The 21,020-nt window shown below is 41.2% G+C and overlaps 3 protein-coding genes across 4 annotated transcripts; 1 reads left to right on the forward strand and 2 right to left on the reverse strand.

The window, feature by feature from the left end:
- Positions 1 to 399: 399 nt before the first annotated feature.
- On the reverse strand, positions 400 to 8,684 carry ube3b (ubiquitin protein ligase E3B). The gene is made up of 26 exons (XM_069683838.1): positions 8,524 to 8,684; positions 8,240 to 8,357; positions 7,994 to 8,053; positions 7,798 to 7,902; positions 7,619 to 7,715; positions 7,427 to 7,512; positions 7,214 to 7,296; positions 7,006 to 7,111; positions 6,791 to 6,911; positions 6,492 to 6,669; positions 6,163 to 6,329; positions 5,905 to 6,072; positions 5,622 to 5,793; positions 5,420 to 5,538; positions 5,217 to 5,331; positions 4,997 to 5,096; positions 4,787 to 4,906; positions 4,521 to 4,697; positions 4,327 to 4,437; positions 4,092 to 4,229; positions 3,743 to 3,808; positions 3,602 to 3,660; positions 3,309 to 3,491; positions 3,041 to 3,152; positions 2,847 to 2,939; positions 400 to 2,757 (listed from the first exon to the last, which is right to left on the reverse strand). The coding sequence occupies exons 1-26, from the start codon at positions 8,682 to 8,684 to the stop codon at positions 2,566 to 2,568; spliced, it is 3,207 nt and encodes a 1,068-aa protein (XP_069539939.1). The 3' UTR covers positions 400 to 2,565.
- A 1,014-nt stretch (positions 8,685 to 9,698) lies between these two features.
- kctd10 (potassium channel tetramerization domain containing 10) lies at positions 9,699 to 13,277 on the forward strand. 2 transcript variants are annotated; one of them, XM_069682858.1, is made up of 7 exons: positions 9,699 to 9,775; positions 10,484 to 10,697; positions 10,795 to 10,964; positions 11,354 to 11,440; positions 11,547 to 11,599; positions 11,692 to 11,887; positions 12,001 to 13,277. In XM_069682858.1, exons 1-7 carry the CDS (start codon positions 9,773 to 9,775, stop codon positions 12,211 to 12,213), a joined length of 936 nt encoding a protein of 311 aa, XP_069538959.1. In that variant the 5' UTR covers positions 9,699 to 9,772; the 3' UTR covers positions 12,214 to 13,277. The 2 variants fall into 2 exon arrangements, with proteins under 2 accessions (XP_069538959.1, XP_069538960.1); XM_069682859.1 differs by having other exon boundaries at positions 9,730 to 9,775; positions 10,488 to 10,697.
- Positions 13,278 to 13,737: 460 nt separating this feature from the next.
- myo1ha (myosin IHa) lies at positions 13,738 to 20,551 on the reverse strand. The gene is made up of 31 exons (XM_069682351.1): positions 20,405 to 20,551; positions 20,204 to 20,319; positions 19,910 to 20,108; positions 19,733 to 19,813; positions 19,100 to 19,279; positions 18,908 to 19,006; positions 18,700 to 18,819; positions 18,554 to 18,625; positions 18,333 to 18,452; positions 18,163 to 18,230; positions 17,967 to 18,072; positions 17,799 to 17,879; positions 17,623 to 17,714; positions 17,278 to 17,372; positions 17,135 to 17,181; positions 16,799 to 16,879; positions 16,255 to 16,360; positions 16,044 to 16,161; positions 15,850 to 15,963; positions 15,687 to 15,763; positions 15,539 to 15,607; positions 15,367 to 15,451; positions 15,131 to 15,293; positions 14,977 to 15,060; positions 14,800 to 14,893; positions 14,670 to 14,725; positions 14,446 to 14,581; positions 14,290 to 14,360; positions 14,047 to 14,144; positions 13,856 to 13,955; positions 13,738 to 13,764 (listed from the first exon to the last, which is right to left on the reverse strand). Exons 1-31 carry the CDS (start codon positions 20,525 to 20,527, stop codon positions 13,738 to 13,740), a joined length of 3,078 nt encoding a protein of 1,025 aa, XP_069538452.1. The 5' UTR covers positions 20,528 to 20,551.
- Positions 20,552 to 21,020: the final 469 nt, after the last annotated feature.

The following is a 21,020-nucleotide window of genomic DNA, read 5'->3' on the forward strand; positions in this document are numbered from 1 at the left end:
ACACAGTGCCGTGTTTAACCGTGAATATACGAGTTATACTCGCGTTTCACACCATACTCCGTCGTCCTTGTTGTCATCCTGATATTCAGGAAAACCACATAATGTGGTATTGTTCTCAGTCCAACTATCTCTTGTTACCGTTTGATACGTTTTTGACTATTACTAGCCTGTTACAAGAGAGCAACATACTGCACTCCCATCATGCCTCGCGCCACAGTGTCCTTCTCAGCAGGTGTTTCTAATAAATTCATTAATGAAGGTAACATTCAAGAAGTTAGCCAGTGCTTTGAGAGGGGAAAACTCAGTGTTGTATATTATTTAAAGTTAATGATTTATACCATACAATATCAGTGTACATGATTTAACATTACAGGGCAAAAAATGTATCTTACTCATGGACAAATCTTACAAAGGAACCTCCAAGATACTCCACATTGGAGTGCAGCTTGTTTCAAAGACACCATAAAAGAGATGACAACTTTCACAGGAAGAGTGAGGACATTTTCCAGGAGCATTTCTTTTTTATTATTTTATGTACTAAAAGAGAGGATATTCAAAGTCAGCATCAGCAGTCCACTGGTACATTTAAAGCCTCTATAGCCTATACTCATGACATCATTTTTAAACAGATGAGCGAGCTCATCAGACGAGACAGACACGCTTGTGAGGTATCTTTCATCCCTCTTGTACTTTAACTCACACTTCACCTTGGTGTGCTGTATAAATCCAGCCGAGGCGAGATCCTCCTGACTTGATTCGTCAGATTTGAAATTAGTTTAATCTCATTAGTATACTGCAGGTAAATTCAATACAACCAATGTTATTTATACATGTATGTGTGATGGTTGCATTTTAATTATCACTTTTAAGTTTTTTCACACACGTTAGTGGCCATTATATTACTTTTTATAAACATGGCATAAGGACCGGTATGTTCTAGGGGTTGTGTTACTTATAAACTAAAGTATCGATGCTCATTCATGACAGAAAACAGGGTGTTTTGCATAATAAAGGAATTGGTAAATATTTTATAGTTTCTGTTAACCCTTTCTTTGAAAGCTGCAGTCCTCTGTCTGCTAAATGGTGTTAAAGTCTCCTCCTTAGCTTTTAGATGTAACTGAACCCTGTGTGAAGTAATATTTAGGCTTTTCAGGTAACATTCACCCTCACGTCCCTTTTCCAAACAGCGGACAGGTGTGCAACATTTCCATCGAAGGGAACATCAAATCAAGCAGACAGTCACATTTGGTTGCTGAACCAGTCCATGACATCATGTTGAGAGGCTTTTCAACCTCAGATTCTTTTTCCGCATGGCTTAAAAAGTCCACAGAGATCAGAGAGAACGTAGTAAAACCCTCCTCGGTTGTTGTTAGTTGTAGTGTCGGTAGAGTGGTGGAGTTTCTGTGTTTTTTTTGTTAGTAGGAGCAAAATAAGTCCAGGCATGTAACCCCCAGTTTCTATGGCTTGTTTCCAATACGTTGTTATTGGTTACAGTTGAGACAGTCTGACATGAGAGGGCAAAGAGGGGATGGCATTATATGAGGCACTCAGCGTTATTCAAAGGTGTAGTGAGAAATCTTCAGTTTTACTAGTATTAAGTACAAAGACTAACATCATTGATTAAATCTATTTTTGGAGTGGAGGTCAAACACAGATGAATCTCCTGTCTGCTTTACTTGGCAGATACAAATACTGACAAAACACTTCCAGTTAAGTAAAATACTACAGCAAGGACATCTTTTCTAAACCAGCAAAATCTGATTCTTTTTTTCGTGTCAACTTATTCTGCTGCTTTACCAGAACTGAGGCAGACGTTAAGATTTTCCATGTAATGAGGAGATAAAAGCCAGAAGGCCAACATCTCTCAGGTGGCTGCAGGGTCTTTTAGTGGGAGAAATGGAGTGAGGTCAAGATGATTTTCCTCCTAAATGGGTCATAATGTAATCAACACGGGATCAGTGTTATGAGTCACTCCTCCTTCGTGGAGGTTGAACACAAGACACTGATTTGTCTCCATTTATAAAAGATGCATTATGTTCAGCAAAACATTTAAGACTCATCCAATATCAGCTAAAATTCGCTCGGATAATGGAGTCCAAGCTTGTAAGTATATTATCAAAGCATCGCTTGGTTTCACTCGAGTGAGTCGACCACGTGTCTAATGGCTTGCATTGCATCTGTATTGCTTTCCAGTTCGTTTAAAGAGGGAGTGATAGATCCGAGAGTGATTCTGTTAAGCCTGAGAAACAGAGATCTAGCCACTGTATATCCGCATTTCATCAAGTTAAACACACAACATATTGAGTTTTGGGAGTGGCAAAGGGAGATGCTAAAAATTGGATTGTGCTGCAGAAACAGCATCCCCTTCTATGTGAGAGAGTGGAGCTCATCCAGTTTTACAAAGAGACAAAAGGAGAGTTTATAGATCCTTCATGTTTCCCCTTTCGTTCAGGTGACGCCCCCTTTGACGCAACAGGCTCCAGTCCGGCTAAGACGAGCCTTTTGCATGGTTCAAGCCGCTAAACACAACCCTCCTGCTGTGAAGGTTGTCCTGATGCGGCTGAGTTAAGAGAGCTCAAATCCTGTGTTCATGCTGATCGCGTAGCGCAGCTTGTCGCGCAGGATGCTCTTCTTGCTGTAGTTGGGCAGCTTGAGCAGGTTGAAGCACGTTGATGACGTAGGAAGTCGACCACCAGGCTCCTTCTTGCGGATGGTGAAAAAGCCCCTGAGAACACTGCCGAGTGTGTCTCCAGTGTCCTAGACATAATATGAGCTCTGTTAGTACAAATGACACAACAAGCAGCACTTTTTCCTCTCTGATGCGATTTTCTTTTTTTAAATCGTACCTGATCGTCTGAAACTTCCACACAACGGATGGAGAAAGGTGGTTTGAGGTAGGCAAAACCTAAAAGAGGAGGCCTCGAGCAGCTGGTAACAAACTGTTAAAAAAAAATATTAAAAGACAATTAATGAGACCATGGTTACCACCTTTCAGTAGAAATCAAAAGCTTTTGGCTGTCACAAACAAACTGTAATTTACTTTAAGGAACATAGCCCTCTCTTCAGCAGTGAAGTCACTGGACAGGATGTCCCACAGCCAGATGATGACACGATGGCTGCTGTGAAAGCCTCCATAGTAGACCGTGTGTTTCCTGTGAAAGAGGAGGGACAAGATGAGCATCTCTGTGCACCGGAAGCAGAGATGAAGACGAGCATCCTGCTTGTTTTACACACATTTCCTGAGGCAACTTTGATAACAAAGATTTAAACTGTTGTAATGGCAGTAAAGATGTCTAAAAAAAACATACTTGAGGTCGTCTAGATCGATCTCGGCGTTGTCTCCTGAGATGAGACGCTGAACCTCGGGCGTGGAAAACATGTGCAGCCACTCTGGGTTAATGATGCTGCGGAAGCCTCGAATGAAAGCCGCCGTTTGCTCCTTAATCTGCGTGTGCATGCGGAAGTGAGCCATGAGGTGGATGTAACTGATCCTGCAGGAGATGTTAGAGACAGGCATTGATTTTTATTTACGGCAAAACAACTGGCAAAGGAGAACGTCTCATTTTAAACTCTAAAATGGGTCAGGGCCTTTGTTACATACTTGTTTTCGTTGGTGACTGGCATGGTTTTCCCTCCAGGTATCAACTCATGACAGACAAGCTGTAAGAAAACATACAAAAAAGCTTTAACTTATGAACTTCATGTATTTCAATACATTGTGTTACATCTTTTTAAATCTTACCTGCCCCATAACATCCTCATCATAGGATAATGTTAACCCCAGATCCCCTACATCTCCATCATAGCGCTGAAAACAGACAAAAGCAAAGATGTGAGCAAGAGAAGAAAATGTATGTGAAAAACAAAATTATCCAAACAAAAATTAAGCGGTCATGGTTTAGCTCAGTTGGTAGAGCAGGCGCCCTGTATACAGAGGCTACAGTCTTCGTCGCACTGATCGCAGGTTTGACTCCCGCTCTGCCGATCCCTATGGTGCATGTCACTCCCCACATTTCCTGTCTCACTTCATCTGTCCTATCTAATAAAGGCAAAAGCCAAAAGAATGAAATTAAATTAAGTGTTAAACTGACCTTGATGGAAGTGAGGTTCTTGTAAAACTCAGAGTCGAGCGAGGGCAGCTCATCGATGGAGCTGTAGAAAGTGCTGTGATGGTGACCCAAGACTTGACTAAGGAAGAAGGAGGCAAAAGGGACGTCCACGACAATGCCCTGAGTACAGAGAAGTCACAGTTACACATGAACTGAAGATCACCTTGTGTAGTTTGAGAGCAACAAGTGAGACATTCCTCAGAAGGCACAAATATACCTCGTAAACGGCTTTCCCGAGCATCTTCCCCACAAACTCAAACAGCTGTAAATGGTTCTCATGGATGTACGACGTAGGTGAAGGATACAGTCTTTCATTTCCACTTGTGGTCTACGGAAAATAAATATCATACAGTTCAGTAAAGTCAATGTCAGCAGTGTTATGTGTAATGGATTTAATTTGCCATGTCTTACCTTGAACAGGTTGAGAGCAGGGTTGAACACCTTTTTAATGATTTCCTCTAAAAACTCTTTGAACACACCGTCCTGATCGATACCGGCCTCATCTACTCCAAGATCGTTGACAAACTTCACCCGAATCACGCCTTTTATAGAATTCACTGGTAAACGGCGGAGCTGGTCATATCCATCCTGAAAACAGGGAAATAAAGGGCTTTAGGAAACAAGTGACTCATACTAACTGTATTCAAAAGACTGGACCTGATCCGTTGACTCCTTACCTCTAACATCCGTGAGCGCCGAATGGTAATATGGGTGACATGAGGAGAAGCAGAGCTTGTTTCCACCAATCCTAAACTTTCCTTTTCCTTCGTGACGATGTTCCTGAACAGCAGCACCCTCTAAGGTAAGACGAGAAATCATAGAAGAAGTTATAGAGCTGAAAATGAAAATGACACTCTGCCATAAATAAACGCTTCCTGTTTACTCACGTTTTTATGTGGAATGACATGCGGGATGTACTGCAGTAAAAGCTGGGCTCTTTTCTTGCCTTTCTCCAGCTCTTGAAACAACAGGCTGGGCTTCAGGTCCCTGAATGCAACATCACAATGATTTAAAGGTGAGCATTTAAATGTAATCACAAAGCAGGCTCTCATGAAGCAGAAGGCTGTGGGTTTCAGATATCAACAGCTATTTAGTGTTTGTATTTACTTGCGCAGCCAGTGATCATCAGGGGTGAATCGTCGCCTGCAGTCGCGCTCATAAAGCACCATCAACCAGCCATGAACACTGTGGAACAGCTCCAGTTTCTCCCCCTTTGCATTTTCTATTAAACACATGATACAAAAAAGCATTTTTAATATAAAATATATGTGTCCGGATCGGCTCGATAATCAGGGAGGTCACACGCTCACCTAAGATGCCATCCCAGACCATCTTGTACACAAAAGTGTTCAGAAACGAGGAGATGGTGATGAGCTCTTCTATCTTGAAAGATGTTTGTTCTTCATAGACTTCAATGTCATCCAGAATTCTGTAACACAAAAACTGTGTCATAAAATGCTGTCGCTACATTCAGCATCTTTTGCACATAACAGTACGAATCAGCAAAATTACGTGATGAGGTGCCGTGAGCAGTCGCAGAAGAGCATGAGCATCGCCAGGAGCTGCTTGGACTCTTCCGTGTCGTTGTTCAGACACTCCATGAAGAGTTTCAGTCCTCCCTGAGGACCAAGCTCACAGATGAAGGCCCACAGTTTGGGCAAAAGGTCATCAAGATGTGTCAGACCTGCCGAAAAACAGTAAATGTTCAGTGACAAACTTCTTGATGAACTTTACAAGCTGTTTCAAAACACTGGAGGTTTTCACAATGTAAAGAATGTAAGATTTTAGTACTGACCGGTGAGTATCTGGAGTCGTATTTGCGTTAGTGTAGACAGAGCGGTCTGGTAGAGCACACAGATGCTGCACACCTTCTGAACTTCAGCTGAGTCGACTCTCTTCCCTCCAACTGGTTTCAGGATGTTCCGAACAGAAGCCGACTTCTGAAACGCTCGCTTGAAGAGGTCTGTCAGAACAAACACACAACACACCGGGCATGTAGAGAACTCAGCAGTTTTTACTTATTGTAATGATTTGGGACAGGTTTATAACTCACTTTTAACTGGTAGATTGTTTTGTGACGTGCTCGGTTGCGGGGGAGGGGGAGTGGGCTCCTGGCTCTCCAGCTTTTTTGAGAGGACGTCACTGAAGAGTGTCCGGATGACAGAAACACCCCACAGGTACTGAAGCTGCTTAGTGACCAGCGGCATTGACTCGTTTAGACTGCAGAGAACAGGAGACAGAGGAGGCAGGAGGGGGACGAGGTCAAACAGTGACCAAATGTTTATTTAACATTGAACACTAAAGTAAATGTCTTTCTATGCAGTTCTTCTGGTGAACATTAAGCTCCTGAATTAATTTAAGTAAATTTAAGATATCACTGACCCGTAGTCTACAGTTTGGGAGAACCAGCCCAGGACAGGGTGCCAGTGGGTTAGGTTGGACTTCTTTTGTGACACATATCTCTGGCAGTAAGACAGCATGTCAGTCAGGTCCTTCACAAAATGGTTGGCCTCCTCTTCCAGGACTTTCTCAGTAAGGAAGCCCAAGTGAATCAGGTTGCCTGTCAAACATCAGACAGAAACAATGCTCTAATTAACAGGTCAAGCGATGACACTCTTCTCTGTACACAACTTGATCATAGTGATGATGGAAGTGTTCTTATTTATCGAAAATCTCTATACCAAGTAGGCAGAGTGAGTGACTCCCCTCGAGACACACGCAGATGTCCAAACACTGCTCCTCCCGGCTGAGAAACAAAATGAACTTCCGCAGCAGGTCATGCGTCTGGATGGACGCCATACACTGTGGAGACAGAGCAGATTTTAAAACCAGCTTTGTTATAGTTCAATTGTCCAAATATGCGTCACTGATATTTTATTAATGACAGGATTATTACCTCTGGGGTGAGCACATTGAGGTGGGACACAACGGCTGGAACTGACATGATGTGAATGAGGAATGATCTTAGCAGGTTATCAGAGAAGTGAGCCGCGATGACTGGCCTGAAAATAATACGATTTTGTTAAAAATGGACAGCCTGCATCATCATCTAATAAAACTGGAATTTTTAATTATCGATTATTAAACTACCAGTTCTAACTCACCTTAGTGACAAAGTGAAGATAGCTGTCAGAGTGCCTTTGGAGAGAGACGGTTTAGAACGAGCCAATCCATTGGTGAGCAAGATCTAAACAAGAAAAGTTAAAATGACATACAACATGCATTTATTATTAAAATGGCATTAAGAAAAAAAGGTATCAAACTACTTGATAGAATCTCATGACAAAATAAAAAAAGTCAAAGCTTTAATACTGAACCTGCAGTGTTGAATAGAATCCTTTCTGATTGAGATGGCCCATGATATTTTCACAAATCTTTTTCAAAGCAGGTCTGAGAGCTTCTCCTGAAATAATGAGGGGGAAATATTATGTTTTTCTTTGCAGGGAGCGTGTCCTGCAACAACAGAAGATTGTTTATAATGCAACACCTCAGCTTGACTTAAGACTCACCCTTCCCTCTGACTATCCGCCAGGTTGAAGTGTCTGTGAAGGTCACCAGCATGGTGAGGTACAGTGTCACCAGTTTATTGTCCTGAAGTATGTCGGGCTGCAAGTTACAAAAATAGACATTAATATGTACAGTTAAATCAGTAACATTAATATTAAAAAAAACTTTTCCCACGACAAACCTTTAAACATTTAATTCGTTGACAGCAGGTCCACAGCACATCTTTAATCTGTTTAAGCCAGGGGATGGTGAGGTCTTTGGAGAGAGCCAGTGAGACATACCAGACCTGAGGGCCAAATGTGAGAACAATCATTGAGACAAAGCTCACAATATAAAAGTGTCCCATGTGTGGTGGGTATAAACATATTTATACATACTTTAGGTTCATTTTCAACCTCCATGCTGGCCAGGATTGCACGGCAGAGCTTCTCGAACCTCTGTGTGATGGACAAAATGAGACACACAGCTCATGACAAGTGCATTAACTACTGCCGTTATGTTTCCAAAGTCAGCAAGTTAGCATTAAGAGTTAAAAGAAACAATATTATAATGAAAAATAACTGACTTTTACTCCTTTGATATTTATTAGCAAATTGGTTTTCACAGCATAAATTGCAACTTACCATCTTATCCTCTGGCCGATATATAAATAGTAATTTCCGAGCTATTTTGAAAATTGACAGTGCATTTCTTTTTGTGGCCCCTGTTTCAGAAGCTTGAAAAAAGTCATCAACTTCTTTCCTGGTGAGAGACAGAAAAGAAGAAAATATTCAACGATAACATTAGCATGGAAATGAGTTAAAATGGTTCTATTTCAACTAAATGTTTATTCTTTTAAGTATGATGTTAATAGCTCTGTATATTAAAAGCGACTAGTAAAACCGTAGCAATTAAATTCAGAGATTACCTTAATTGCTTCTGAAGGCTGCAGCGACAGAGAAATCTCCTGACCAGGGCTTGGATTTGGATTGCTGCTCTCTCCTTCTCCTTCAATCCTTTCCTCTCCTCCCTGGCCTGCCTGGCTTTGTCCAGGAACTCGGACTTGGAGCTTTGAGGTACACTAAACATTGTGCACCTAGGAAAAGAATAATTTAACCCATCGACTGCTGTTTCACAAAACTACACAACGATCACTCGCATGTTTGTTTTGATAACAGTATAAGATTGCTCCAGAGCTCTTATCTCCGCTTTCTGAACACTGTAAACTGTGTTTAAAAAGCGTCGTAACAGCTGCACTTCATCACCTTTTTTGGAACATAATAGTGAACTTACCAGCGATATTCCTCAAATGCAGCTTCTGTCCGGCCTTTAGGCTCACTTAGCGCTATACCTCCTCAGTCATTTGGTTGTCCTTGGGGTCCAAGCAGGAGGAAAGCCAAGCGAAAGATGAAGACTAACTTGCCATCTCTGGAGCAGCGGGCGATACAGTAAAGATGGAGCTGGGATAGTTAGCACACAGGGCTAGTTCGCTTCTTGTCGTTGTAATGCTGTCTCAGGGAGAATCTTTTCGCATTAATTTAGTTCAGTTTGTCATCATTGCGGTCTTAGGTTTGATCTTGTGTCATTGACAGCCTCAAACACAAAGGGAACATACCGTTTCAAAATGTAAACAATGAGAAGGAATCCGTATATTGACTGCAGCCATTAATCCCCTGTGTCGCATTTAATGTTTCCGGGTAGGGTTTGTCCAAATGTATAAATCGTTATATTACATAATCTCTCGATAGACAGGCTAAGTTATGCCATACTATCTTTGCTAGAATTGTAACAAAAGCAACTTTATTTCTGATAGTGGATAAAGCTTTCGTCCAGCGTATTGGGTGGGTGGTGGGGGACTGTTATTACTGTTACTCCTTCAATAGCGGAAATGTGCAGGCTAAAGCTAATGTAATTAAAGCTTTTTTCTTCAACATATTAACGGAAACTTTTAAGGCTTAGAGATGGGTGAATTGGTGTGTTGTATTGTTACTTGTGCCCCATTTTCGCACCTCTTTTACGCTCTGTAACATCAAACAAAATAATATTTACTGTCCCTTTAAACTGAGCACGGGGACGATGACGTCATTTTTATAACTGCGCAGCGTTGGACCGGAAGGAAGTGGGTGTTAGCTGACTTGCGTTAGCGAGCCACAATTCCCAAGTCGGCTGCGGGTTCTATGGTAAATATACTTAAGTTTTATCAAAGACTTCTTACAAACACACTACAAGCTTTATATAGATAAACTAGTTTTGATTGTCAATGTAACATTTGGTTTATATTTGCAAGATTTCTTATAATATAGGTTAATTTACGTGATACTAACTAGCTGGCTAGCTCATTAGCTGTGCTAATCTGAAAAAAATAACATCTTACGGGATTTAGGGATACGGTTCAGTGTTTTACAACGAACAGCGAGGAAAATCGCGAACAAAGAACTGAAATCGAATAACAGCAAAAGTCTTTAGTAATAATAACGTTATTGTCAATGAATTGTGTCTGCCCTGTTTCAACATTTTCCATGTCTTTTACATGGCCACCTAGACGTGTATCAATGAATTTTACAGAAAATAGATCTTAGAACAGAGACCGCTTTTCCCCTGAAGAATAAAACACAAGTTGTACTTAAGCTTTTTTGTACATGTGTGTTATTATTTAGACACTGTTCAATAAAAAAAACCCAATAGAACATTATCTTTGTGACTGTCCTAGAAAGACGTGCTTAAGTGCTGAAGTATCAGAAAAAAATTCACTTGGCATTTAATGTCTTTTTTTTTTATTGAATGATTATTATGGTTATATTATATACTTTACTCTTAACCAAGCTAATGCAGTAATATACTAGCTCTAATCCAGGTGTCACTTTATGTTTTAACTTGTTCTGTCCCAGGAAGAGATGTCAGGAGAGAGTGTGGTGAGCTCGGCAGTGCCGGCAGCTACAACCCGGACTACATCCTTCAAGGGATCCAGCCCCAGCTCTAAATATGTGAAGTTAAATGTGGGTGGAGCACTGTACTACACTACAATGCAGACTCTAACCAAACAGGACACAATGCTCAAAGCCATGTTCAGTGGCAGGATGGAGGTCCTAACAGACAGTGAAGGTCAGCTTTTTATTATTATTTTTTAAAATAATACAAAGGATTTATACACTGTCAGTGGTGTATTTTTAAGTAATGTTTCACCATTTCATAACAATAGGTTGGATCTTGATTGATCGCTGTGGGAAACATTTTGGAACAATCCTCAACTACCTAAGAGATGGAGCCGTGCCGCTCCCCGACAGCCGACGGGAAACCGAAGAACTGCTGGCTGAAGCCAAGTATTACCTTGTCCAAGGTCTAGCTGATGAATGCACAGCGGCCTTGCAGGTAATATCACCACAGAGGGCCATAAATTACGCAGAACTATCTGTTAATATTTCATCAATCATCTTATCAAAGTATTTGTTATATTTACTCTACAGAAACATTACTAAATCTTTTTTTTAGTAGTTTCATTTATCTCTTGATTGTGAATATTACAAAATTACTTATTGAAATGAAAATCAAATGTATGAAAATACAGCTGCAAAATCAGATGTTTTTTATTGTTCTTCATCTACTATGAGTAATAGTTAGAGTATAGAGTTATTGTTGTACCTCATCATCCTCACTACTCTCGCCCACCAGGAGGCATCCTTCCTCTCAATATTTACTGTACGTTGCCCTTTTGCAAGTGGATCGTTATAATGGAAAAATATGTATTCATCTTCCTCTAGAACAAAGAAACATATGAACCTCTTTGTAAAGTGCCTCTGATGACATCATCTAAGGAAGAGCAGAAGCTTATTGCGACCTCTAATAAGGTAAGTTGGGTTTTTTACATATTGTGCAGAATTTAGTGTCTCGTGTTCAATATCAAGAAAATATGTCAATTATATTTATATTTCAAAAACTTCATTGTTTTCACAGCCGACTGTCAAACTGCTCTATAACAGAAGCAACAACAAGTATTCATATACCAGGTGAGTCTTCCTCTACTGATATCAGGAGCCCACATGCCTGATTAAAGAAGGGGAAATAATAAATTACCATCCTGTAACTTTTTATCCCGCAGCAATTCTGATGATAACATGCTGAAAAATATCGAGCTGTTTGACAAGCTGTCGTTGCGGTTTAACGGTCGGGTGCTTTTCATCAAAGATGTGATCGGGGATGAGATCTGTTGTTGGTCATTTTATGGCCAGGGGCGTAAGATCGCTGAAGTTTGCTGCACATCCATTGTTTATGCCACAGAGAAGAAGCAGACAAAGGTGACTATGTATTTGTATTATTTCCCTTTCTGAATATTTTTTCTTTTTTTTGTAAGAATAGAGATTTAATATGTTCTCCTAATATCTCTTCTGTAACTCTACTTCTCTCCCAGGTGGAGTTCCCTGAGGCTCGAATCTATGAGGAGACCCTCAACATCCTCCTCTATGAGTCTCACGATGGGAGGGGTCCAGACAATGCCCTGCTGGAGGCCACAGGTGGCGCTGCAGGGCGATCTCATCATCTGGACGAGGATGAGGAGCGAATTGAGCGAGTTCGTAGGATTCATATCAAACGACCTGATGACCGCACACACCACCACCAGTGACCTTCCCCCCCCTCGACCTGTCGGCCTGTGTCTCTGACCCTGGACAGTCTCTGCACCACGCTTGTGCCTTACGTCACCCAGCGCCTCTCTGTCTCACTTCCTCTCTTATTTGACCAGCTACTTCTCCAGGAGATTACTGCGAGATGAGCGTCATACAACAGTGTGAAGTGGTGAAGGGATTATTTGAGTGTTCACTTGTCTTCTTTGTTGTGTGGTCTGACAGGCTGTTGTGTTCTTGTCCTTTGTTTGTCTGTGAGTCATGATAAATTCTCTCATTGTATTGAAGCCCAGAGACATGGGTGTTGCAGTCAGCACTGCAGGTGACACAGTTTTACCTGAGTGTGTGAAAAAAAAGAGTATTGTTGGTATGAATCTTGTTATTTGATGTCCTAACTTCATTACATCCAGGAGAACAATAATTATATCATGTTAGCAGCTAAAGTTTAATGTAGAGTATTTGTTGCTTCTCCTTAACATGTCTCTGACGTTTCTACTGTAAGGTCATCAGTGGATTCACTAGGTGTCATACACGATGCGGCCACATGATGGCACTGTATAACTCTTAGAAGATGTTACCAAGGCTCTCTGGCAGCCTGCAGATTATAGCAAAAACTTTTTTAAATTTAATAATTTTATACGGTAATCACAGATTGATGCATCAATTCACTGTAGTGCTTCTTATATTTAGTTTTAACATGTATGCATTGTCCCTTCACTTCACTAAATGTTCATTATTTTCAGTGAAGGGAACTTCAGCCGTGACCTGAGGTGTTAAATGTACTGGGGGTGATTGAATGATGGGTGCTGAGGTTGAAGTGAATGACTGTAACCGGAGCTCTCCCTGGCAGGAAGAGAATCCTGTCTACAAGCTTTTAACAGGGAGAGAAATTAGACCTGTCCTTCATCGCCGCATTCATCAGAGAATGACTGTTTGCGCACAATAGGTTTGAGTTGAAATATGTCGAACAATCACAGTACTTGTAGGTCTGTTGTACAGAGGTAAACATATATGTATGTTTTATATTTATACATACTTTATCACAAATAAATTTCTACAAACCCTTTTTTTGTTTGGTTTTTAATTCGCACATTCTCATCAGTGAACATACAAAATGACTTTACATATGGCTTCATTGCTAAGAGTTTACAATTACACATTCTTTGAAGCAGATTATCACTAATGTTGAGTGGTTTGAATTTTGTATTTTTAACAGTGTGGAGCCAGCCTTCGCCTTCAACACGGTGGTATCACCAGCAGAGTCAAGCCTTTACTTTGACATAAAATGATGTAAAAACATCAACCTGTAATTTTCTTATTCTTTATGGGGAAATAAAGTTCAGTTTTGAAAAATACAGTATGAACTGTACAGATGTGCGGCTGAACAGTGAAACAGGCTCATTCAGGGTTTGTAAAGCGCTGCTGTTTCTGGTCAGGTGTGTTTCCTGTGGACACTTTGATCTCCCCTTAGGGGTCTCCTGATGAAATATGCAGGGGCTTCTTATGTGTCTTCTCACCCCCACACGTTACCGTGTCCTTGCCCGAGTGGCAACCTGCAGCGACAAAGACCTTGAGTCATGTTGTGTCTTTTCTTCTGCGGATTCATTTAGTGAACATACACCTCATAATAACATCTCATCTCACCACCATGAGGTGTCCGTTCTTGGCCTTGTACACCATGTGTTCCTGTCCCGTGCTAAAGTCCACCGCACTCTCTTTGCCTGCTTGGATTTCAATCTTGATGCTTAAAATCAATACGAACAAGTGTTTTAGATCCAAACACATCACACACATCAAATTAAACCTCTTTTGTTCTTCAGTGAACACAGACTCACCTGCCCTGAACCACTTTGATTGCATTCTGTTTGTTAGCAATGATGCTGAGTTTGGTGAGAAACTCAAACAAGTGGTCGCACTGCATTACCAGGTCCCCCTGTGACATCAGACAAAGGGAACCTCTGTGTTAACGAGCTGCAGGACTCAGTTCAATATGCTCTTTTGGATTCCTTTCAATAATATCCTGTAACTGCTTTAACAGTGAAGAAGAAGCGTAATTATCTCTTATTTGTTCCACATACCTTCTCTTTTGGGTCCTCACACGTTATGTGGAAAACAATGATTCCATCAGTCAAGCTACTGACTGAAATACCTGCAGTGATATGATAACAGACCCTGTTAGTGACATATTCAAACCCCTCTGGCAGGCGAAATGTTTACCATCACATAGTCCTGACCTTTGAGGGAGGTGTACAGCACCCTCTGTTTGATCTTGGCCTCCTCTATCACATAAGCAGCCGTCTGGGTGAGGATGAGCTGTCGTGGTCTTGGTTTGAAACCATTCCTATCATATTTGATCACTGGGACGCTGTACTACAGAAACACAGAGTCAAACAGTAAGCTGTGTTTGATGTTTGAGGATGCTGTAATTCTCTTTGGGAGTATAACGACATTTTATTACCTTAATGCGCTCGTTACGAATCATCTGGAGAACCCTCATGTTTATCTCTTGTTCACCTAGAGATATTAAATAATGTAAACCAGGATATTTCAAAATAAAATGTCATCAGGTGAATCTTTCTGATACCTACTGATTCTGGTGTCCACAAAAGGCTGGGCAACACTCTGTGGGTAACTCTCCTTTTTGCCCTTGAAGATGGAGCTGGCAGTAACCTTTAGTTGAAGCTGAAGAGGCAAAAAAAAGTAAATTACTACAAAAAGAAAACATGATGATCGAGGCTTATATACTGTCTTTACATGTGGGCTACCTGTGCTTTTTTCTGGGGTGTGATGCCTCTCACATACTTCCGCACCATGAGGCGGTAGTGAAGCGTACGCAAAATCTCTGAAGTCTGACGAGGACAAAAAAGTGTCAAAATAAACTCTTTACACGCACTTAATATATTTATCAATTTATGTTACCTCTGTGAGCACAGCTGGAGGAGATTGCCAGGTTGTTTTATCCAAAACCGTCTTTGGCAGATTTTCTTTCAGCCTGTTTAAGTAGTTCTGTCTCACGAAGGCCAGGTACTCTGAGTTATCTGTGGTTTTTGCTTGTCCTCTGGTCATGTAGCCTTTGATAAATCTAAAATTGATCGTATATTATAATATTATTGTATTGTAAAAATGCAACCTTGAGAGGAGCTGAGTTGTCTTACTTCTTGATGACTTTGACAGCCCAGGCTCTCTTCTCTCTCTCCTTCCTCGCTTGCACTCCTCGCCAACAAGTTTCAATCTTAGTGGCTGAGGATGTAAAACAAATTAAATTTTCCTTTACCCTCATAACAAAACACATATTACATCTGGTCTGCTCTGTTTTGTAGCATTTACCAGCTTCTTTCTGTTTTTTGAATTCTCCCTTTGCTCTGTATCCTTTGTATTTGGCCTGCAGCCTTGTTGCTGCAAATTAAAGCACAGCATTAAAACCATTGTGCAGCTAGGAGCGACAGAAAATCAATCTGATTTGATTTGCACTCACCCAGCTCATGTTTACATTTCTCATAAGCATCCTCTGTGGCGTAAAGGGTCCTCGGATGACGGATGAATATTTTGGTTCTAAAAAAAAGAAAGAAATAACAAAACGGTTTTCTCCGGCTTTAAGTTACCTTCGCTCTGTTGTATTTTGGAAGCGCTGTCCTCACCGTCCCATTTTGTACTCATTTGGAAAGTAGCCGAGATGTTGAACCAGCACTTCCACTCCATCAGCGGGCATTCCTCTCCAGTGAGGCCAGGTGGCGGGGCACAGGGGTTTATATCTTTAAGATGTATCAAACAGGCCTCTCAGCATGTACTTGATCTGAGCTTTTTAATTAAAAAATCAAGCATCTCTTCGTACCTCTTTAAGAAGACCTCATATTTTCGCCTGTATGCAAAACCAGCTCGTCTGACTCTGAGGTGCTCCATCAGGCCCAGGTACTTCACCTGGTGCCTGATCAGGGCTTCATCAAACTGGCCTGTGTTTGTGTGAGAGAGAAACAAGGATCGAATTCAAACATCTCCACCCTGTTATTAAAGTAACTACATCTACCTTCTGTCCATTTAAGCACCTGGCTGCTTGGACTCGTTGGATTTCAAACAGCGGATGTACCAGGCCTCTTTAGCCATGAGGATCTCTGTCAGCTTCAGCAGGCTGCTCTTAAACTGGGTCGCCACCTACAGACACAACAAGAGGATCATAATCCCCAACAGTTCATCTGTCACATACACATGGCTTAATGATGACACAGTCAGACTGCCAGTGACAGACTCAGGGGTCACTCTATTGAGACCACCTACTGATTTGTTTAAACTCATTAACAAACTTTACATTGGAGCCATTTCGTCTTTTTTTTTTTAATGAAAATGAAAAAATGTGTTTTGGCTGTGGTCCTTCTTTGGTACATTACATGAAGCCTGCTTTTGTTAACGTAGATGTTTTTTAGACAAATATCTTAAGGTCAAAAGGTGACATCAATTAAAAAAAACACTACTTTTTTACTCTTTATAATGTCGCCATGTGATGATAAGATATGGTACTACCGATAATATAGTACATCATCGTTGTCAGTAATACAGCGGAGGAGTGGAGGGTCAAACATGGACACTACTCACTGTTTCTGGTCTTCGTCTGCTGTCTGGATCCACTGCAGAGAAGCACTCTCTGACTATGGCATTTTTAGACTGACAAATCAGCTATGAGAGGGTGAGATATCACACATTGATTACAGTACAACAATTAATAATAAAGTCTGATGCTTAAACATTGTTTACCAAATATCCTGCACTCCTCTGTTGTAATATTCAACGCAAAAGTACAGTCGTGCATTTTCTACTTTACAGTCCCTTTTCACAGCAGATACATGGACATTGAAGTCCACATAACTGCTGTGAAAGGTGGATTCATTTATCAACAATAGAAGCCAAATAAATGTTAATTTGCAGACTTACGTCTTTGATGTTTCTGTATAAAAGGTCATTGTTTTTGTCCAGGAAACCTAAAATATCACAAAGACACACTGTAAGTCAGTCTGAAACTTAAGAAAGGGTGTAGATGTTTGAGTAACAGGGCCCGACATTGTGTTTTCTTTTACCCACAACACAGTAGGTGACCTCCCCGGCATAATGCAAGAGACGGAAATCTCCCCTCTCCAGAGTCTTGCGTGTCATTTTGTCGGCCAGTTTGTGCCTGCAGTCAAAGAGGTGGAGAGAGACAGAGGGACGGAGAGTGAGAGGCTTTACAGAGCGGTCCTAATCCTCCGTCTCTATCGGCTCGCTGTCGGCGCACTCACAAGACGCTGGCTAGCAGAATGTCAGTGAATGAATGTTTATTATTGAGAAGTTTAGTTGGAGTTTGCATATAATTAAAACTAGTTATAAATTACTTAATGAGCGTTATTTATTAGTGTGTGTGAGGTTAAGGTTAGGTTTAAACTCACGTGACAAAGTGAGGATGATTCCCCATCTTGTCTTCCAGTCTCTCCAGGAAGGTGAGATCTGTGGCATCGCCGGGCCGGAGGCACTCTTCATCCTGCAGGATCATCATTCATACACAATTATACTTCAGCTTCAGTGTATTATATTCCACTATAGTTCAAATCCAGTGAATACACACCAGTATGGATATGATTCCTCTGTGTTTCTCCTCGACCAGGTCACAGATGATCTTGTTGTTGAAGAATTGAACCGGCTCCCACTGAGGGAACAGATTGTGACTATTCTTTAACGGTGGAAGTAAACTACTATAGATTCAATAAGTTTTGTTTTAGGTTTACGAGATTACCTCAATGTCCTCTGCTTCATATTCCTCCTGCTCAGCCTTGAGCGTCAGCTGGATGAAAAGCTGCTGCAGCTTCTCATTACAGTAGTTTATACAGAACTGCTCAAAACTGAGGACATGAGTCATGACAAACAAGCTCAGTAAAAATCATCACAGAATTACTCAGAAATTCTAAATGTAAGCTTTTATTTCTGCACACCTGTTTACATAGAAAACCTCAAATCCATATATGTCCAGAAGCCCGATGACAGTTTTCCTTGAAGGGTCCTGGAATAAAAGAAAAGCATTGAATCAGTAAAAACTCATCCTTACTTTCTGGGATTTGAATTATCCACACACACACACACACACTCTCTTCTCCTCCCTCACCTTGTTCTCCATGGACTCGTTGATCCTGCTGACCAGCCAGGTGAAGGTCTGTCCGTAGATGGCTTTGGCCAGGGCGTCTCTGGCGTATATGGCATGATCGATGGTGAATGGGCTGAAGACCTTTAAAGTGAGAAAAGAAAATGCTGAATTTCAAACCCAGCATGGGAAATTTAGAGAAACACATGAAAGAAAACTGAAGGCCATTTTGAACATGTGTGCACCTGATCTTTTCGGGCTTCAATCTTCCTGTATGTCAGACCCTCCTGAAGACTTGTAGCATCAACTCCAAGTAACTGCAGGGGGAAAAATACCATTCAGTGAGTTACTATTTGGCTCTTTCTAGACTTTAAATGTCTGATTCTCTTACATTTGAGACCCAGCGCAGCTCTGCGTTGTTGTTGTTGTTCAGGAGGGCTTGACCTTTACTGTCAGAGTCAAACTGAACGTTCCCCAAGTGGAGAACGCTGGCAACGATCCCAAACAGGTGCTGCACAGAAAGGGAATTTGTAAGGCAATGCAAAATCATTAAGGAAGAGTGGTTTAAAATCAGAGCATCTAAACAGCATCAGACTTACATTAGTGTTAATCTCATCAATGTTGATGATCTGCAGAGCGTTTTTGACTGTTTTCCAGTCGTTTCTGTCGTTAATTGAAGACACAATGGCACACTCTCCCTGCAGGAAGCAGCAAACAAAGCAACAAGCTGTCAGTGTCTAATGTTGTCTTGTACATGTACTTTATTAAAACAGGGTTACAGTTATACAAACTTGGGTTAGATAGTTGTAATGCTGGCAGTCTCTCTCCAGGCCCAGCTTGCGCAGGAGGCCGTCCTCTCCTCCCTCCACGAGCTGGTAGAAGATGTGAAAGTTTCTCTCGCCGTGATTCTGGTGCACCACCCTCGACTTCTCCAGCAGGTAGTTCAGGATGTGGCCTCCGACAGCATCCCCCTATGGGCATCATGATCCTAAAGAGAGCAGCTCTACAACTTGCGGAAGAAACATGGCCTCTGGTGCGGTGGACACACTTAAAATATCTTCTTATAATTTAATTTGTTTCTTCTAGAAAGCCACTTTGTATATCCTATGAAAGAACTATATGAAAAGTATTTTGCTAAAGTTTTTCATGTTTTTGGATAAAAAAAATGGGTCTAAATTCTTAAACTTGACCTTACAATGCCTAAGCAGTATGTAAACTATTTATAAGTTTCTTAGGAGAGCTTATAAATGTCTAATCATCTAACAATAAATATATTTATGGGGATATTAATTACATTTTGTAGTCCTGAACATATAATAATGTTAATAATCTTATCAGGTAATTTATGGGCCATACTACCTACTTAGTAACAATAAAATATATTCTTTGGGATCTCTTCTTTGAGTCCGTCTTTTGATTCTTACCTGGCTGTCAAACTGAATGTCCATATACTTCCCAAACCGACTTGAGTTGTCATTTTTCAGTGTTTTGGCATTGCCGAAAGCCTGTGGGGGAACACCAAAGCAGACAGACTAATTCATGTAACCATGACCTGCTTTTTGTATGTTTTTACAATAACACAACACGAGTAAGCATCAGACCTCGAGGACGGGGTTGGACATGAGCATTTTGTCCCTGACGGTGTTAAGCAGGGTGGTGCTGGGACAGCTGACGGCGTAATACTGCAGGATCTTCTTGGAGGCCTCGGTCTTCCCTGCTCCGCTCTCACCAGAGATCAGGATGAAGTGATTGTTGAACTCTGTCAGCATGGTGTGGTAGGCGTTGTCTGCCAAGGCGTAGCTGCAGGTGTCAGAGCAAACATGACATTTCACAGGTGATTACAGTTACTTCGAGTTACATCTAGAGCTTTAAATATAACATTTTTTTACACTCACATGTGAGGTGGAAGCTCGAAAAAGTTGACCCCCATGTAGAGATCCATCTGCTTCTTAGTGAAGATGTCCAGCTCTTTGTAGGGGTTCACAGACACTAACAATGTACCAATGTAGGTCTAAAAGAATGAGTTAAAACATTTAATTAATTGTTATGATGCATTTGTTTACAGTAGGGTTTAAAAAGTCATTTTCCAGACTCACATAGATGAGATCTTTGCTGAAGCGTTTCTTGAGGTTGCTAAGGAAGGCCGCATCTGTGGTTTCATCCAGAAGGACAAAATCCTGGATTCCGACTCGGTCCCTGGCAGTCAGGGCGCCCTCCATGTCCAGCGGACCCTGTGCAACAAGTTGTATCAAACATAAGGCAGCCAAATGCTATTTTTCTTAAACATATAAGACATTTAATACTTTAACATTTTTTTGGGGGGGGCTATATACTCTCTATGAGATGAATTCTAAACTTTTAGAGGAAACAAACTCAGCCAAAGTAATAAAAGAGTAACTCGTCATAACAATGACGTTCAACATTCTCAGCCATGTATTTTGACAAATGCGGCGTGATGAATGAATGTTAGAATAAATGGCTCAGTGGGGGAGGACGGGGCTGGAAAAAGCACCAGAAAAAGCACAAACATGGTCCCTGTTAGTTCTATTGAAACAAGAGGTCTAGGGGTCCTATGTGTCTTTGATGCAAAGCTCTGTGATTGTGCAGAAGAACAGACAGAAGCTAATGATCGCTACACAGCACACAGGGACCTTGGCCGGCAGCCCGCAGTTCACTCGAGCTGACGCACCAACCAAACACAACGCAGTGTGC

Source organism: Semicossyphus pulcher, unplaced genomic scaffold (genome assembly GCF_022749685.1).
Source record: "Semicossyphus pulcher isolate SPU_LCO1_2020_fin unplaced genomic scaffold, fSemPul1.0.p SCAF_6, whole genome shotgun sequence".
Taxonomy (NCBI): Eukaryota; Metazoa; Chordata; class Actinopteri; order Labriformes; family Labridae; genus Semicossyphus; species Semicossyphus pulcher.

What these genes read in the sequence shown, in the direction of transcription:
- kctd10 (XM_069682858.1), top strand. An exon ending in AACAAGTATTCATATACCAG is followed by an intron (nt 11,600 to 11,691) that starts GTGAGTCTTCCT and finishes TTTATCCCGCAG; the next exon opens with CAATTCTGATGATAACATGC. An exon ending in CAGAGAAGAAGCAGACAAAG is followed by an intron (nt 11,888 to 12,000) that starts GTGACTATGTAT and finishes CTTCTCTCCCAG; the next exon opens with GTGGAGTTCCCTGAGGCTCG.
- ube3b (XM_069683838.1), bottom strand. Translation starts at nt 8,684, where the DNA reads ATGTTTAGTGTACCTCAAAGCTCCAAGTCCGAGTTCCTGGACAAAGCC. An exon ending in AGGTTGAAAATGAACCTAAA is followed by an intron (nt 7,903 to 7,993) that starts GTATGTATAAAT and finishes TTTGGCCCTCAG; the next exon opens with GTCTGGTATGTCTCACTGGC. An exon ending in ATGAGGATGTTATGGGGCAG is followed by an intron (nt 3,661 to 3,742) that starts GTAAGATTTAAA and finishes GTTTTCTTACAG; the next exon opens with CTTGTCTGTCATGAGTTGAT.
- myo1ha (XM_069682351.1), bottom strand. Translation starts at nt 20,527, where the DNA reads ATGGAGGGCGCCCTGACTGCCAGGGACCGAGTCGGAATCCAGGATTTT. An exon ending in CAACGAGTCCAAGCAGCCAG is followed by an intron (nt 16,162 to 16,254) that starts GTGCTTAAATGG and finishes ACACAAACACAG; the next exon opens with GCCAGTTTGATGAAGCCCTG. An exon ending in AGAACGGACACCTCATGGTG is followed by an intron (nt 13,765 to 13,855) that starts GTGAGATGAGAT and finishes TTGTCGCTGCAG; the next exon opens with GTTGCCACTCGGGCAAGGAC.